The sequence below is a fragment of the Clupea harengus genome, chromosome 6 (assembly GCF_900700415.2).
Source record: "Clupea harengus chromosome 6, Ch_v2.0.2, whole genome shotgun sequence".
Classification (NCBI taxonomy): domain Eukaryota; kingdom Metazoa; phylum Chordata; class Actinopteri; order Clupeiformes; family Clupeidae; genus Clupea; species Clupea harengus.
Genome location: NC_045157.1, coordinates 30733242 through 30752258, shown reverse-complemented (window position 1 = coordinate 30752258; position 19017 = coordinate 30733242). Strand labels below are relative to the sequence as shown.

At 40.3% G+C, this 19017-nt stretch overlaps 1 protein-coding gene across 5 annotated transcripts in view; it reads right to left on the bottom strand.

Annotated features, from left to right (window-relative positions):
* Positions 1–19017, bottom strand: part of LOC105891079 (anoctamin-1-like) — a 58545-nt gene that overhangs the window by 16770 nt on the left and 22758 nt on the right. For all 5 annotated transcript variants that reach the window (XM_031569738.2, XM_031569739.2, XM_031569740.2 and 2 more), the window contains 17 exons: positions 18603–18862; positions 18344–18442; positions 18089–18240; positions 16266–16320; positions 15787–15838; positions 14757–14812; positions 14341–14382; positions 12753–12817; positions 12069–12203; positions 10641–10801; positions 9553–9647; positions 8160–8231; positions 7174–7248; positions 6829–7030; positions 5631–5742; positions 3275–3332; positions 1934–2034 (listed from right to left, as the gene is read on the bottom strand). In XM_031569738.2, the coding sequence (XP_031425598.1) occupies positions 1934–2034; positions 3275–3332; positions 5631–5742; positions 6829–7030; positions 7174–7248; positions 8160–8231; positions 9553–9647; positions 10641–10801; positions 12069–12203; positions 12753–12817; positions 14341–14382; positions 14757–14812; positions 15787–15838; positions 16266–16320; positions 18089–18240; positions 18344–18442; positions 18603–18862 (1792 nt within the window). The remainder of the gene's footprint in view (positions 1–1933; positions 2035–3274; positions 3333–5630; positions 5743–6828; positions 7031–7173; positions 7249–8159; positions 8232–9552; positions 9648–10640; positions 10802–12068; positions 12204–12752; positions 12818–14340; positions 14383–14756; positions 14813–15786; positions 15839–16265; positions 16321–18088; positions 18241–18343; positions 18443–18602; positions 18863–19017) is intronic.

Genomic DNA, 19017 nt, shown 5'->3' with positions numbered 1-19017 from the left:
ATTAAGACACAAGACCAAAAGTGATGCCATTTAAAATGCATCATGCTCTGAATCATTCATTAACATCCTTTCCACAATATTAAACAACAAGTAACAAAGGCAACAAGTAAAAGAACATTATTTCGCAACTATTAACATGGGCTTTAAGCCTAACATTGTTTGTGGCAAATGTGGATGTTAATGGATGTTTCAGAATGTTGGTCAATGTGCATTGATCACTTAGGGGTGGACTGACTTTGACTAAGTTTAATATTAAACAGAAATATATTTTTATGTTTAGGCTATGTGTCTGTCTAAGCAGATGTTTTAAGCCTATATAAAACAAATAGGCCTATGGAAAAAGTACAAACCCTGAGTAAATTACCTTTGTTCTCTAAAATTGCAAAAACAAAAACTTCCTATAATTGCTGCTCAGATTATTACAGCTATCACCCAAAGTAGCCTAATATGAGGCCAATGCCCAAGTGACAACGTAGGCTAATTAGAATAGATACGAAACACATCGCGTTCTGAAACATGCAGTAACAATTTCCATTCAGAATGTCAGCTGAACAAAACAGTATAGCCGACTGTTTGTAATGGTATACCAGTGAGCCATGAGTATTTCGCATACCAGTTAGCATCAGGGACGTGCGGTCATTAGCATTAACGGCAGCGGTTTTACCATTGGGTTTAATGATATGGATTTTTGGAAGTGGTCTCCATGTTGTTTTGATACTAACCTTCTCTCTGTAGCTAAATGTAGAAAACGGTTTGTTCAATAAGACATGTACAATGTCTTCGTTCTCCATTGCACATCTCTTTATTTGCAATATTTCTACAACAATCCAAGAGTGAAGTTCTATCGATAATATCTACAGCAGAATGGTCGAGCCGGGTAACTTCTTTCGCTCTTAATGTGTAATCCCCTCCCTTCAACGCTAAATCCGTTGTTTATTGGTTAAGCGATGTTGGCGCAGACTCAGACGCTAGGGAGGTCTTTCCTCCCCTGGGCAATGTAAGTGAATGAGCCCCACGAGCCGCCAGTATCAGAGACAGATCCCATTGATCTCAATAGGGGCAAAAGGGAGGACGGCGCTCCGTGCAATAATTTCTGGTTACGATAGGGGGTGCTAATGTTATTTTAACTCAGGGAAACGAATTGTGATGTGCATAGTATTAAATACTGGTATCAAACTGCATTTTTAAAGGAGTTTAGTCAGTTCAATTAAAAAAATAAATTCTCAAAAAGTTTGGGGAGGTCCTTCCTCCGTTTCCTCAATGGAAGAGCCTCCTCTGGTGTGTGTGTGTGTGTGTGTGTGTGTGTGTGTGTGTGTGTGTGTGTGTGTGTCTTACGGAATGCCAATCTCAAACAGGTTGTTCTGAATGAGCTGTTTGCCCAGCATGGTGATGTGTGTGTGTGTGTGTGTGTGTGTGTGTGTGTGTGTGTGTCTTACGGAATGCCAATCTCAAACAGGTTGTTCTGAATGAGCTGTTTGCCCAGCATGGTGATGCGCGTGTGTGTGTGTGTGTGTGTGTGTGTGTGTGTGTGTGTGTGTGTGTGTGTGTGTGACTTACGGAATGCCAATCTCAAACAGGTTGTTCTGAATGAGCTGTTTGCCCAGCATGGTGATGCGTGTGTGTGTGTGTGTGTGTGTGTGTGTGTGTGTGTGTGTGTGTGTGTGTGCATGTGTGTGTACATGTGTACATGTGTGTGAGTGTGTTTCTCTGTGTGTGTGTGTGTGTGTGTGTGTGTGTGTGTGTGTGTGTGTGTGTGTGTGTGTGTGTGTGTGTGTGTGTGTGTGTGACTGTGTGACTTACGGAATGCCAATCTCAAACAGGTTGTTCTGAATGAGCTGTTTCCCCAGCATGGTGATGTGTGTGTGTGTGTGTGTGTGTGTGTGTGTGTGTGTGTGTGTGTCTGTGTGTGTGTGTGTGTGTGTGTGTGACTTACGGAATGCCAATCTCAAACAGGTTGTTCTGAATGAGCTGTTTGCCCAGCATGGTGATGCATAATTGGATGCATAACTCCATCAGACAGCCAGCATGGGCACACTGTGAAATCAGATAGAGACGGACAATATGGAAATGAAAACAATTATATTCATTTTCAAATACACACATTACTTCCCTAGTTCTCTCTCCCCCTGATGGGCACTGTTCACATTTCCATCAAATAAGGAGCAAAATGAATAGAAACTATAGTCCAAACATTTACATGGTTAGAAATAATGATCTCTGTCAGAAATAATGGTTTTAGAGTCTCTTCTCTGTGATCCAAACACCAATTTAGATTTCTTTGTCAATCATCTTCCGTGGTCTGTGCAATTTTTGGTATTTGACGCTTCAATTAATAAACAAAAAAGAGTTTGCATGTTCTCCCCGTGTTCACAAGGGGTTTCCTCCACTAAGAACCCCAACAGAAAAACATGCAGAAGAACAGAACACTCTCCTGTCTGTCCCTGACCAAGACGGACGGATCACTTGACTAAAGGCTGCCTTGGAGGAAGGACAGTCCAGGATGGGAAAATGCAGAGGAAAGATTCACCGCGACCTCGGCCTGTGTGCGTGTCCTGTGTCACCACCTAAAATGCACCTATGTGTTGCTGTGTGTTGTTTGTGCCACAATAGACTGACTTTGACTTTGAAAAAAAAGTGTTATTTGATATGTATTTTTAAATGCAAAGAAAAAAAAAAGAAAATTTGTATTATTTCGATAATAATTCAATTTTCATTTAATCTGAATTTGTGCAGTGGTCTCCCACGTGTCTTTCTAACCTCGTTAAAAGCAGTTTGCACTGTTCTGTGAAGGAGGTGGTGACCACCTTAGTGCGTTAGCTGCAGTGTCTGCTACTTCTATTCTATGACACTATGCAGTGAGTGGGTGGGAGTTCACTGACTACAAAAAAATATTCTGGCAAATGAGTGTTACTAGGTCCTATGTTAGTATGGTGCTTAAAACTTTTCATATGCTGCAATTACTGTATAAAGTTTAAAAGTAACACAGTAATAAATTGGAAGAAATTCTCATTGTTTAATCTTTGCAAGCTGCAAGAGTTCTATAAACTTCTTTTCATTTTAAAAATCAACAAGATCTGCCATGTACACAGTGATCCCCAGACTGTTGTATACACATTTATTTCCGATGCGAGAAATAAAATTTCACAAAACAAGGAATTTCCCTGTGATTCTAACAGTAGTTAGTAGTGTATATCTGCCATAAACCTTAGTCCAGGGAGAGAGACACACATGAGACCATACATAGAAGAGAACAGAAGAGACTGTAAATAGTTACCTCCTCCATACGGTAGTTCCCTACAACATAGAGATATTTGCCAGGTCGCCCAACAAGCCTGTAGAGAGAAGATGGAAGGGCTTTCACTGGCCAGGATCACCCCTCTGCACAGCACACATACTCTATATCAGAGCAACAGTGCTTCAGGGAAATGAAACGCTTCCTACAGTGGCTTGCAAAAGTATTCAACCCCTCTGAATAGTCACCACCATTCTCACAGTTACAAGAGATACTTACACATATTTTTCCAATCAATATATTTATTTCGAACATTTATGGTCTAGTATATTTCCAGAGCCAAAATATTGTATTTGTCTGTTAAACATAGGATTAAAATAAATAAATAAATTGAAACCTCTAATATACTACTTGCATAAGTATTCAAAAATCGGTGTTTTTGAGTTCCAGATCAAATGATGTGAATATTGCAGAGGTAACACTTATTTCACTTAACTAATCATCATTAGGTGCTAGCTATGAGTGGTTAAAGTAGAGATTTCCTCCTGGATATAAAGATCACTCTGTCTAAAGGTCATCAGCCAGTGTGCTAGTCAGGGCTGCCTAGGTGCCAAGCGAGCAGAGCCAGGTCAAAGGTCATTTGTGTATTTACATCATGGAGGACCTTCATCTACTGCTGACGGAGCATTTCATTCAAGGCAGATACATTTGATGACCTTTTCCTAGACACAAGTCTTTCAAGGGCTTTAACCATTTAAAATAAACATTTTATGGAGGTTTCTGGCCAATTCTCAAAGCGCTACAAGTGGAGTTAACCTAATTATATTTTGTAAACAAAGTTGGGGAGGAGCTCATGGGGATGATTGACAGCCATCAACTCATCCCACTTCCGCATTATAGGATATTTAAAGCTCAGGATTCAACATCTACGGCCGGGAAAGGGCAGCTGATTCAGGCAAGCGCAGGGGCGGAGGGGTCTGTGTTAGGGTTCACTTTCTATAGGCTACAGATGTAGCGGTACTAGCATCACACTGCTCTCCAGTCCTCAAGCTGCTAACTGTACAAATCAGACCCTTCTATCTACCGCAGGAGTTTACTGCAGTCATTCTGAGTGTAGTCTACACCCCCCCCCCAGGCAGATAGGGCTACTGCTTTGGAAGTACTGTATGTGATTATCAATGGTCTGGAGAATATGCACCGGGAGGCAGCGTTCATTGTAGTTGGAGATTTCAACAGAGCCAACCTGAAGAATGAATGCCTAAGAGACCAGACCCTCGATCATTGTTATACAGCATTCCCGGGACAGTTATAAACCCCTCCCCCGCCCTGCTTTGGGAAAGGTGGATCACGTCTCCATTCTTCTCCTCCCCGCATATAGACAAAAGCTATAACAGGTCAGACCGGCTGCGAGGACAGTCCATCAATGGAGTGACGAGAGTGTTGCGACTGTTTTGACACCACTGACTGGCTGATGTTTCGGAAGGCAGCAGATGGGGACATACACGGACTCCGTTTCCAGCTACATTCAACACTGCATCGATGACGTCATCCCTAAGAAGGTTGTCTGGCCTTTCCCCAATCAGGAGCCCTGGGTTGATGCCGCGGTTCGGGCCAACTTGAGAGCCCAGTCTGCCACCTATAACTCCGGGGACCCTGATCAGTACAGGAAGGCCAGATACGACCTTCTGAAGGTCATCAACGCAGCAAAAAGGGCTTACAGGACCAAGGTGGAGTCCAGTTACCATGGCTCTGACCCCAGGCACATATGGAGTAGACTCAGAGCCATCAAAGACTACAAAAGGAGGTGCTACAGTGAGACCCAGTCCTCTGTCCTACTTCCAGACGGGCTGAACTCCTTCTACGCTCGCTTTGAGAGGGACAGTGACCCCCCTGCAGCCAGTGGGTTGCCTACATTAACTGTAGCCAAGGTGAGGCATTGCTTAAAAAAAAAATCAACCTTCGCAAGGCACCAGGCCCAGACGGCATACCAGGTAGGGCCCTCAGGGGTTGCGCTGACCAGCTAGCAGGGGTCTTCAGTGACATCTTTAACCTCTCCCTCAGCCTGTCGGTACTCCCCACCTGCTTCAAGATCTGAACCGAGATCCAAGATCCTTTATGCTAGGTGAACTTATTGGCAGCGCTTATCAACAAGAAAAATTGAATTGAATTGAATTGAATTGAATTTAATTGAATCCTAAAAATTGTGATCTCAACAGAATCTTATGAGGGTTTGTTATGATTGTTGTGGCCAAATGTATGTGCTCGCCAATGTCTTTTACTTCATATTTTTTGATCGGTAAATATTATGTGTTATTATGATATCACATTCATTAAATGGGGCTGTTGCAATTTCTATTATTAGCATTTATATAAATTCACTGGAACAAATGGTTCTTACCTTCCCCTGAAAAAAGCCAGGTAGACAATGGGTGTGAAGGCATTGACAAACTTTAAGATAAATGTCTTAAAGATGAGTCTCTCCTCAAAACTCTGGTCTGTCTTTGGAACCTCTGGAAAGAAAACACAAAAGAACAAACAGAAAGTCGAGCTAAAGGTCAGCAGGCGTTTTTATCCAAAGCGACAGACAATCGGCACGTCAACCACTTGCAAATCATTTACTCAGTGCAAGTGCAAGAAAGAGAATAAGATGAAAAAGTCTACCAAATACTGGGAGGTACCTGTAAGTATTATCATTATTATGAGTCTGCCTGTAGAAGATTCCATATCAGCAACAGAGAGACAGCACATACCCACTTCTTCTAGAAGATTCCATATCAGAAACAGAGAGACAACACATACCCACTTCTTCTAGATTTCTCAGTGATTACCTCTACTGCCTCTTCACTTCCACACCTAAGACTTCTGTGTTTTATAATGTGTGGAGATTTTAACAATGTAGTTGTTGTTATTTAGATAGATTATCTCCTTAATCAGTCATTATGCAGATGTGACACTAAATACTTTCATGACTAACTTCAGGAATGCCTTGGTTGAATCCTGAAGTCTTCTAGGTTTGGACTGTAGTGGCACACATTTTCAGTAACATTTTGATCAACGCTTTCTACAACATCCACTTTACTGTTTTTGAGCCACTCTAGTGTTGCTTTAGCCTTGTGCCTTGGGTAACTGTCCTCTTGATGGGTAAACCCTCTCCCAAGCCTTAGCTTTACAACAGACTGCACAGGCTTTCTTACAAAATGGTGTACAATTTCTTTCCATTAATTGTCCCTTCAGTTCTAAAAGGTTTCCCAGTTCCAGTAGATGAGAGATATCCCCACGGCCTAGTTCCCATAGTTACCACTGTGATATTCTGCTATAGGGATGGTGGATAGGGAACTCTTCTTAAGACCTTAGTAGTGCTAGATTTATGCTATGTGTAGCGCTTTGAAGTTTGGAGCTTTGAAGACAAGGCAACTTTTGGTTCAAAAATACCACACAACCAAACAATAAATGCACACAACCAAACAATAAATTGACAACGAAACAATACATTGAATGATCTATGAGAAAAAAGTAAAGGTTAAGAACTTTGTTCGTACTGTGGAGAAGGGGTTTCGTGCAAAAGCTGTGAAAAAAAAAACGTTTCAAAAACCCACCAAGGACAGTGAGCCAGCGAGCCAAGGCCCCATAGATCTCATCCATGATGATGATGATGATGAGGTTGATGACCGCAGCTGTACCCTTCACAGTCGCACGCACATTTGAGCGGAAGGTAGGGGTAGAACTCATATGCAAGGCTGTTTTGATGGAGATCCGGTACAGGACAACCCCAAACACGATGGCAAAGGTCACAGAAATCTGCGCAATGAAAGAAAGTTAGAGTCAATTCACAATTTCCCCAAACTGTTAGTGTTATTAAAATAAAATAAAATCAATACGGGAAAAGATGCTAATTAGTTTTAGCATTTGTAAAATGAAATGTAAGCCTACTAAAGCTTTACCATAAAACACATCATGATGAAGACGGTCATATATGCAGGCATTCTGTCTGTGCAGGTTAGTTTCACCTTCTCATTCTGAAATGGAAAAAGAATGTCATATTAAGTGTAGGTACAATGGGTACCAGCCTCACACGGGCACCAGAAGAACGGAGGCGCCTTACCTTCTGAATAACTGTGGGTGCAACCCTGCTTCAATAGTAATACTGTCTTCACGAGGGCCACCAAGATAACATTGGTACTATTCTGACAACATCAGTAATATGCTGGTGATCTTACCATTAATAAGGCAACTTGGTTGTAGTTATTCATTTAATTATGAATCAAGTTCCAAATTGATAGTTGTAAAGAATTGATGTCCACTCAATAAGTATATTTAAGTGCAAAGTTCTCTATTGAACAAACATGGAGGTAATACAGGCAGGTCATCAATCTCATCACATTCAGCATCAACGTAAGACTAACATATACCCGGAGGCATCTGATTTGATTTGAAATCAATCTTATCACATTCAGCATCAACGTAAGACTAACATATACCCGGAGGCATCTGATTTGATTTGAAATCAATCTCATCACATTCAGCATCAAAGTAAGACTAACATATACCCCGGAGGCATCTGATTTGATTTGAAATCAATCTCATCACATTCAGCATCAAAGTAAGACTAACATATACCCGGAGGCATCGGATTTCCGGTGACGTCACTCAAGGGTCCTAAAGGTCCTAGCAGTTAGATGGTCCCATATACAGTACATGTACACATTATATGACAATAGTGTCATATTTTATGAGTATTATATTTGATTGATTTATGAGACTGATTTGTGACTGATCTTTATTTTGACCACTATGGTAGAGCCTACACCTTGTGTGGCGCCCCCATGTGTTCAACTTAATTGATCTGCTGTTGTGTTGAGTGGTTGATGCCTGTCCAATTGGGTGAGATGAATGCCGGCCACATTCAAGGACACCAAGAGAAGCTTACCTTTGAGCTGTGAGACTCCTTATGAAGGGTCTTCTGCCTTACTCGGAACTCATAATCAGGTCGTGGATGGTCCTGGGCAGCAATGAAGAAAGAGACAGAATCTTATTCATTCACTGCAGTCAAAATGCAAATAACGACTCAGTTCTTGCCCCTGGGGTGACAACTTAAAAAAAGAAAAGAGGACAGTGTCCGGATTTGACACTGCTACAAGAATCTTGGCCCCTACGATGTCTGAATATCATACATATAATATCACTGAAATATAACTAACTAGTTTTTAAAAGTGCAGTGTGTAGAATTAAGGAGGCATCTATTAGCAGAAATGGAATATAGTATTCATTCTTATGTTTTCATTAGTGTATAATCACCTGTAACTATAAATTGTGTTTTCGTTAGTTTAGAATAAACCCTTCATATCTACATTGGAAGTGGGTCATCTTCTAAGCAGCCTGCCATGTTGCACCGCCATGTACTCTATCTACAGCAGCCTAGAACAGACTACTGGCTCTAGAAAGGGCCTTTCACATTTTTATGTTGAAGCGGCTGCATGAATATGGTGACAAAGACAGAAGAAAACGAGGAATAAGTGGTTGTGGGTGCTGGCTAACCATTTTGTTCTGTGAGAACCCTAATTTTGAAAAATGGAGGATCATACTTATTATTTAGCAAAAACACGAGGCAAAATTAAATCGGCAGGTTACAGTGGCCATTATCGTTATTCTGAAACATTCAACAATACAGGCCCACATAGATTAAAATGGAACCAGATATTACAAGCAGCCATAACACATGACTATCTAATAGGTTAACAGCCAGACTGCAGAGGGATCTCTAGGAGCAGAGGACGACTGGGTGCCGAGGCTGCCTTCTTACTGGCGCTTAATTGGCTTTCCTCAGATCAGTGCACTTTCTGCATCTCTAGAAATGGTCTGTGGGATCCTGGTGTTTAACTGGCATAAATGTTTTTCAAGAATGTGGGTTTTATTATTACGCTACTTTAGTAAGTGTTCACGGACCTCTCAGATGGTTCATTTGTCACCCTGTAGTAAGCTTTTGTGCTGATGTCTGGCTACAACAGCTACCAGAATAAACCATGCTTCAAATGAACATCAACACAAACAATATACGAACACAAACAGAAGAACTTCTAATGTTATGTCAAAGCATTGCTTTGTCGTTTTCCGACTTACACAAATCTTCTTTATTAGTGTAAGCAGAATATGTGCATTTATGAGCATTTCATTTGGTCTTATTTAAGAGTCAATACCATCTTTCATGATTCAATCCTGGCGTTGTGTTGAATGGATGTCCAGGAATGTGAGGAAATGTAAGTGAACTGGCCCCAAACACCTGTACAGAAGACCTACTTGTATCATGTACTATGTGTACTTACTGTGTCAATCAGATCTTCCTCTTCAAGGCCTGTGAGGTCCCAGATGTAGTTGAGCCTCATCTGCCTCCTCTTCCAGTGCTCCATGAACATAGTGGCTAGAAAGGGAAGTGGTGGGGAGCGTTTAGACAGATGACTGTTTCTCTTGGAGTGGAAGATCTGTGGAACCCCTGTTATGTTTTCTGATAAATGTTATCTACAACATACCAACAGCAATAAACATACCACATATACTCAACCATCCAAACATTAACAACTGCACTGATTTGCAAACCTGTATGTTTACATGACCTGCACTGATTGTTTGTGGCATAGGTGACAGCCAATTGCCAGCGGTGCCAGTGCGTAATGGAAAAAATTGAAAAAGATATGTTGGGTAAACCCTATGAGTGGTTAAAGCAGAGATCCCCTGGATATAAAAATAACTCTGTCTAAGGGTAATCAATCAGCCAGGTTATGAAATAACAGAGAACACCAAGAGTAAAGAGACAAGGCGATTCAAAAGCTTAAGTGTGGACAATACAAAATAGAAAACAAGTGTTTTGATGTTCAATTGAGCACCACTGGTTGTGCACAGTGCCTATGGAAATGGAACACTGCCAAGGTCTCAAGAAACAGAAACAGCACTCCATCATGCTGATGTTCTTGGACTTAGTTAGGCTAGATAAGTAGCCTAACTGTCATATAGCACTGCAGAGGTGTTCACAATTAAAATACTGATTGGGAAAATATGTATATCATAATAAGTACCTTTATAAACCAGAAAATGGTGATTACTTAAGTTATGCCAAAGATCCAAGTCACCTCAAAAGTGCCTGTGGTTACAGCAGCAGAACTACGGGTGCGGTGCCAAGAAGTTTCATGAGCTGTAAATCATGCTCATCCAGTTAGTGTAGGATTTTGGTTACTGTGGTCATCATCGGCCATGGCGTTTGCAGTTCAGGAAACTGGCTCTTTTTTGGGGTAGTCCATCTCTTTCTCCAGGTTTATGCCACACATCTAACGCTAGGCATTGTTTGCATCACCAGACTCTCCTATTGTAACAGTAACAGTAACAGAGCAAGAGTGAGAGAGAAGGCTGACAGGCTTACCCCACAGAGCCATGAAGACAGAGAAGAAGACAGTGGCTGGGTTGTCAAACAGGTGGCTTGCTCGGGCGGTGCCACAGGCTGTCGAGAGCTTCCAGTAGCTACAGGCACGATCGCAGAGAGGGCACATGGTGATGTTGTTGCGAGGGTCACAGATCTCCATACTGTGCAAAAGGGTTGAGCAGAAATATGTTTTTGAATTTGTGTAATGATAATGCTAAATGCAAAGTATGATGCAAATGTGTTGCTTTAACTAAAATGGCATCAACTTCCTACTCTGAGGAAAACCTGTTGAGCTTAACTGTACACTTCCATTGCAGCAAATTTCCCTTCACCGTCTTTCAGATTGTATGCGAAATTCGCTGTTGGAGAAATCTGAGCGAATCAGGCCAAGCTGGCAAAATTGAGCCTATGCAAATGAAACCATGTGAGAACCAATCAGATCGGTGTGTGATGTGTTTCATACGTGGCATTCTCTAGAGGGGCAGGAGTAACAAAAAACAGTCTGACCAAGATAGCAGAGGCTCAAGGCTTCATGTAGCATGAAAATATTTATATAACTAAAACATGTCTGAGCGACCTAATTGTCTACATCAACGCGGATTGTTGTTTACATGTTACATGAACTTAGTTGGGGCAAATAGACCCCTGTTGATCTTCATTTCATTACTCGGAGCTAGTACTTTATAGCTAGCTGACAGGCTAACTGCACTATAACTACACTTGCTACTAACAGGATTACCAAACTTGCTTGCTGTTTTCGCGACCACAACCCCCAAACAAAAAGTGGGTAGGTGAAGTCTGCGAGGTGTTTCGCTGCAATGGAAGCATAGCGTAAGAGTGCTATTCTGTACTATAACTATAACTGTGAGAGGGCTGGAATATATTTATTGTAACATTACAGGTTTTGCAAGCAATAGCTCATCCTAAGCGATACCAACATTTACAGCATAACTACAAATTATTCAACTCCCTTAACCCTCATCACATTCTACTCATGCTGATGGAATTTGACATGGTTAATTATTCATGACAAAACATGTACTAAATCCAAAAATGACCATGATCATTCATCAGAGATTAAGGAAACATGACAAACAACAATACTACAGCCAGTATATTCTCCTTTTATAAATTATTGTTCCGGACCGTCTGTGTTTTGGCCTGTTTGTTGTTGAACTATATGTTAACTTTGCGTTGGCTATTGTGTAAAGTAACCTTTGACAGTTTATTAATATATTTAAAAATATGTTAAATATATTTTCATTAAACAAATCACCACAATGTGTTAAGGGAAACACATTAGTTTGGGGTGGGGGGGGGATGCTGCACTGTAGTGGACAAGAAATACATCCAAAGTACTTCGGACCATCTGGCCCTACCTGTGGCACGTGACCATAGACTTTGATAATGCCCAGGGGGCTTACAGACCTGGGAATGTTATCATCTACAGTTGCACAGCCGTACAGGAACACAATCACGCCAACAATGGCTGCCGGGATCAGCATTTGGGTGTATACACCCAGCCAAGCAAAGTAAAGGGCCACCTTCTCCCCAAAGTACTTCCTGTTGTGACAGAGAAAGAGAGACAGCATAAAATGGATGAGAAAAAAAACAGCAAAGTCATAAACATGTGACATTTGATTCCCTAATAGCATCAGAACTACTCTCTGTAGTCACTCAACAGAAATGAAGAGGATCTGGCATCGGCGCAGCACCTCTTTAAACTTCGATCCTATCATCCCGAACGTTAATTATGTAAACATTTGAACAAATATGAACTTTATAGCTGGCACTGCTAGCTACTTAGGATGCTAAAAAAATGTACTGGTCAGATGGCCGTATCCATGTCAACCAGGTAGGCAAGGCAAGCAACACAAGCAACACTTACAACAGTCTTAAGCATCACTAAAATAATAATAATAATAATAACAAAAACAAAAAAAACAACAATGCCCTTTGTGTAGTTCTATGAAAGAACGTTCTAGTTAAAAAAGCACAGAGGGTCCCGCTTTGTGTGCTCCTCACCATACTCACAACAGCACGGCTGAATAAAAAAATCTTACACTGTCTTCTTTAGGCAGAGAGCTGATGGCTGATTGCACCATATCATACCTGATGAGGCCAATAGGCTGGTACTTGTAGAAAATGCTGTAGGACGCCCACTCCTCATACAGGATCTGTGGAAAAGAATGAGTTAAACATAACATATGTAAGGGATATACTACTTGCGGAATAATATGAAGGATTTGAATTAGAAGCACAAAACCCGTTGCCGTCAATGTAAAGAAATATCAGACCTCCGAAAGTTGGGGTCGCCCATTCAAATCAACAGAGCTTTTTGAAACCTTATGAGGAGCCATATAAAAAAAACAATAAAACATACAACAAATATAACAATATAACTTTCATCAGTCTGGGAAACAGATTGTTTTTGTTATTTAAAATTGTGCTAAAATTCCAATCTATTTAATTATTTATTATTATAAATCCTCAATTGACAATAAAAAAAATTGTCAATTGTCTAGCTAATGTTAAAAGTACCATGTCTGTGTAAAGTTGGTATTTCATGGAATACTGTGTATGATCATTGTTGTTCATTTGTTGATGCGGCCTTTGTCAACTATGCCCCAAAATTATGAAACACTTTACCCATAAATATTAGGGAATCTTTTTACCAAAGCATTTTATTAATTTTATTTGGCACTATTTATTTATCTGTAACTTGAATTTTATCTTGCCCTATTTTTACTATTTCTCTGTAAACTGTTTTGAGGGTACCCTGTTTTTCTAGTCCTCTGGGCGCGGCAAATATAGCGAGGGCTACACAACGTATAGTCAAGTATCTGGAGAGACAAATTAGGATAGCTATCGCCGGTCCCCTGCAGGCCTCTGGGCGCGGGAAACATAGCTAGGGAAAATATTTAACAGGGAAAGGCGAAATCTATGAAGCAACACTATGGTTTCGACTGAGCTAAAGACCAGGCAGAAGGGTTTTATTACTTTTATCATGATTATAGTAATCCAAGAAGCCTATCGGAACATCAGGTTCTGATACGATGTTGATCATTATTTTGCATTGCTCTTGCTACTAGTTTTTATTGATTTTATGTAAAGAACTTTGAACTGCAACTCTTGTATGAAATGTGCTATATAAATGAACTTACTTACTTACTTACCTCATTTGTTTGTTTGCTCATTTTAATCATACAATAACAATAACAAACAAGACAAGGCAGTCTGAGTCCACTGCTGCATGACGTCCACATTCGGGGGTATTTGTTTTTTGAAGTATAAAGACTAAATTTTACTCTCAATTGAGTTTTAAAAATCACGGACATGCACACTTTAATTTATTTACTTATTCAAAAACACAGACATGCACACTTTCATCTATTTATTGATAGTTGACCTCTTTGGTAGGAATTAGGTATGGAACTAATGACTGGGCTTTGGCCATAGCAACCATCCATGTAGAATCCATGTTGAATGCCAACAGACCCGTTGATCTTTATTTAAACACTGGAACTTTTCAAATACAGCTAACGATTATACGATAGGCTTGCTTCTTACTGATGTCAACTACAGTTGACAATGTTCTGGTCTAGGATGCTGTACATACTGGGACATTATGTGTATTTCTCACTATTAAACATGTATTGGTTTTTATAGTGCAGAACTGAATGTCTGGACTCAGTCTCACCTTCCGGTCATTGGGTTCTGCCTGTATGCCATCAATATCTCCCTGTAGGATAACACAAGTGACAGTCACACAAGAAGAAATATATCATACAGACCTCTAAAACTTGGGGGAAAAAATCATCATAATATCTTAGCACATAGCGCAAAATGGTTAACACTGCACACTGCAATTTTACAAATGTAGTGTAATATACTAATTATAAAACAGCCAATTGATGTGGTGTTAGCGCATGATTCCATCCTAAACTACATACTTGTGTGGTAACAATGTAACAAGACTACTGTTACATGACCGAAGTCCAACTAAAGAACTGCTGTAGGGGTGTGGAGTGCGGTTTCATCAAACAGTTAATAGCTTGTAGTTAAAAGTGTGTTTATTAAAATGAGTATAGCATTATATTACTTGATGCAACTTACATCATGAGGAGGGTAAGCAGAGGTATAAACTCCATTTCCAAGGAGGCTGGTAATTCCTGGATAACATGGATGTATTGTTTCATTTTAAGATGTTGAAAAGAGATATCACAACACACATGAAAGAGAGAGCCTGGGCTTCCACGGAGGTGTATTCCAGAAGATGATGATTGCATGATATATTGCATGACTAAATCTATATAATAGATATATTATGGTATGGTATATCTTCACTTCTCTGGCAATAACTTGAATGGAGTAATGGAGATGTTATGTTATCTTGCTTATGAATGTGTTATAAAATCCTTACGCAAGTACCCTTACACTAAACCGTTACAGAGGACCTCTGGAATGTCAGGTGATGCATGGAAAATGACCTGGTCATCCACTCGTGAGGAGGCATGTCTGACAGACTAAAAGTATGCCTCCCTCTCTTGAATTATGTTTTGTTTTTGCGTTGAGTTTTTGTTTGAATCGACATGCTCACGATTGCCAGTAGATTTGAGATAATTCATGCACTGTATTTCTTTTAATGGATTTTGCTCTTGCTCAAAAAATGGCCTCTAACTGCAAGGGAATCAGTCAAATGTAACGTGAGGAAACATCAGTGCATTACAGCCGTGGTCCTGGAGTCTCTCCAGTGACATTATGGCCTAACTTGTGGCCAAACATTCCTATGTTCGGTCTTAACAGAAAGTCTTCTTTACTACTTTCCTGAAATGTGTGGATGAATTTCTGATGGCAAGGCATGCATCCCACTGATGTTGTGTAATATCGTAATATTTAGATGCTGCTGCTGAGAATGTCAGTTTATTTAAAAAAAAAAAAAATTTTTTAAGCCTGTATAAATTGCCTTCTAGAGGATCAGTTAGGCCCAACGCAAAAAGACTCCAGAGGGGGATATACGTATGTTCAAAGGGCTTATACACTTATACACATCCAATTTGACATACAATTCCTCGAAAAGGAAGAAGCCCAGGCAGTCTCTTTACAGCTTTGAGAAAGAGTTAAGTGTGTCAGAGATAAGGTTTACCCATGATGTATTTTGTCCGTGTGCACTTTGTTCTCTTCAACACTTCATACACCTGATGAAGAAAATACATCTTCATGAATAAAATACACAAATGAAATTAATGTTGACATGAACTGTGATACTCTGATTTGGCCAGGATTGACCCAATAGTCTCCTGACTCAGGTAAGGTGGCAGTACAAAATGAGGAAAGTTGCAAGTAAAAGTTGCCTGCACTAACAGTTTCCATCACCAAAGTGTGACTGTATATCACGAAGCAGCTATATCTGAAACTATGAAATGTGTTGGTGTACAGCTTATTCTACAAATAGTTTAGATGATAAATACATGTTTTTTTTTACATTTTAAGCATGTGGTAAACAAGAGTATGTAACCAATTTGGTTATTCGGTCAAATGAACTTCATGGACTCACATCACAGCAATGAATGAATGTAAATGCTAAATACAGTACCAGTTAGTCGTAGTGTGTGTAGTACTTACTATTGAACTCCTGGTTTTGCTGCTAAAGAACGAAGCTCTGTCCGAGAGGTCAAACCTGCCAAAACATTAGGAGTCCCTGAATTATTGCTATTGTATATTTTGTTTCAAATGGTTATATGTAATAATGTAATTAATAAGGCAGGATGCACTTCTCCTCTGGGCGCTCCAGTGAGGGCAACACATGTGTATGTGATACTGGAAAGCCTATTGCTGTAGTCGTTTTTGCGTTTGTGTCTTTTGTGCTTGCCTCAATATGCAGGAATTATGCTTGAACCTGGGTAGCATTTCATTTATAGTGGATTTTTCCCCATGTTTTTCCCCCTCCCTTAAACCCCAAACTATACTAAACAAAGTCTTTAGCATGTGAATGGAACCGTTAATGAAGGGGCTTGGTCTACTGGCCCACTGTCCTCCACCTTGCCCTACTGCTGCTGTGACAGAGACATGCATACCTACACAGTTCATTATTTTAGGTACTTTTCAAATGGAAATTAAACCGGTTGGTGGATTTACTGGAAGGAACAGCCTTTAAGGTTTCTATCAATGCTAGAAAACAGAATGCAGTGTGCATCCTCTCATAGTGAGAGAACAGAAGGGTGACAGTAGCCTGACGCAGAGCTAGAACCAACCAAAACAGTCCATTCCTATGCATATCGTCTCCTGTGTCCTGTCTGTGGCTGTGTGGAGCGTCTCCTGTGTCCTGTCTATGGCTGTGTGGAGACACTTTGGGTATCAAAAAGTTCAGAGAGTTCCTGTTATTAACGAATGGAGCACAGCAAGTATTCTGCGTTTCGTCGCTTGTTCAACATCAGCACCTGTGTTACACGTGTTTTTATGACCACTGCTACATGCGCATTTCAGACCCTTGAAATGCTTCAGAAAGCCTTCGGCAATGAAGCGAGGTGCCAGGTGAGGTGTTTTGAGTGGCATTTGCATTTCAAGAATGGTAGAAAGTCACTGGAGGACAACAAGAGTTCAGGGAGACCCACCGGTGATGAGTCGGGTCTATGGCTACAACCCAGAGACCACATTCTGAAGTCTGAATTCTGATCCTGATGTGTATGTTCATGCAAGACATACATGTACTCTGCCTTTCCCAAAATAAAGCCAATTGAAAGTCCATTTCAAATTTTCTCTTAGTAAAACCTTAAGTGAACCACGTTTTCAAAGCTTGCAGAATTCGAGCTAAATCACAAACTATCTTTACAGATGTCAGGCAACACTCAAAGACAGTGTATCTTTTATAACGTAATCAGACTCGTCAGACTCCAACAGCCAACAGGATAGGCATAGTTCACCGTTAGATAGCTAGCTAATGTTACAGCCTCAGTTGTTTACATAAGTAACTTAAGCCTGTGTTAAACACATTGCAACTCTCATGGTATGCTAATCATCGCTGGCATAGCATGCTAACAGTTCCTTGCAATAAATAAGCTTTAATAATCATCCAATCTGAATGTGATACATGTAGACACATCCATACATATTTTGTTCATTTTGGCCAGCTGTGTTTTGTATTGAAATATGTGATATTAGATCCACAAATGTTGTTGATCATGACATTAGGCTAAACTTTCATCATGTATGGGCAAACTTTAAATGCATAGTGGAAAGCATCAGAGTTTCCGAACAGGGCTGTTTTAGACAGGGTGAGAAGGGTGCAGTAGCAGGTCACAGACATTTTCAAGAACAAACCCATCATTTCAAGCTGAAATCATCATCTGTAACATTGATTCATTTTACATCTTATTTAAAAGATACAAATATAAGTTTTGAACAGTAGTGGATACTTTTAGCATTATTAAGCATACTTCCATACTCACAGGTGTTGTCTCTCTCTGGAGAATGGGTAGCTCAAATGCTTGGCAGTTTGACTCTTGCTCTCTTCAACTTTTGGATGTAATGGTTCCGTCACTTTATGAATAAACAGATTGATCTTCTCTACTATATTGCTGCCTTGCTTGACTTCATACATCTGTACGTGAATTCAAAGAATACATAGATATAAATGGTTATGGTCTGAGCTGGCAGGATATGACATCATGTGCTCGATGATGATGATTTGATTCAGTACACACCTTCTTGGTGGGCATCTTCAACTTCATAAACTCCGCCTCTCTGCAGAGAACACTCCACGGTGCATGGATCTTCAGGAAACCCATACCAGGTATTGTAGTCTGACATGATACAAAATGAAGATGATGAATGAATTGCATTCGTGAAAAATACATAATTAGACATGATATGACACCACAAAATTGTAAGAAGTATGGCTTAGATATCCTGGTCTTGCTCAGCAAATGTTTTTATGACAAAATGTCAAAATGTCCCGCTTACCCCTTCATCCCTCTCCAACTCTAACCCCATCTCCCTAAGGTTCTCTTCAAACTCCTCCCGCCGAAAATTCTGGTCATCTTCATGGTAGTCTGACTGATGTTCCTGTGCAGCAATTTCTGGGTCCTCTTGTGGATCTGGTGTTTGGCGGGTACGCCGGAAGCTCCGCATCAGGCTGTCCCTCATACTCCGTGCGAATGAGCGCGAGGGCTGCCGCCGCACACTGGTAGGGGTCTTCTGCACATGGTAGGTGAGTACATAGTCTACAAGAATAATATATGATACAGCATGATTAATAACAATATATACATATATATATATAATTAAATAAATATATAAATAAAATGCCCAGAACACAGAGACCTAAAAAAAAAGGTATCTAAATGTATATAAAACTTGTTAAAGGCCAATATCAATG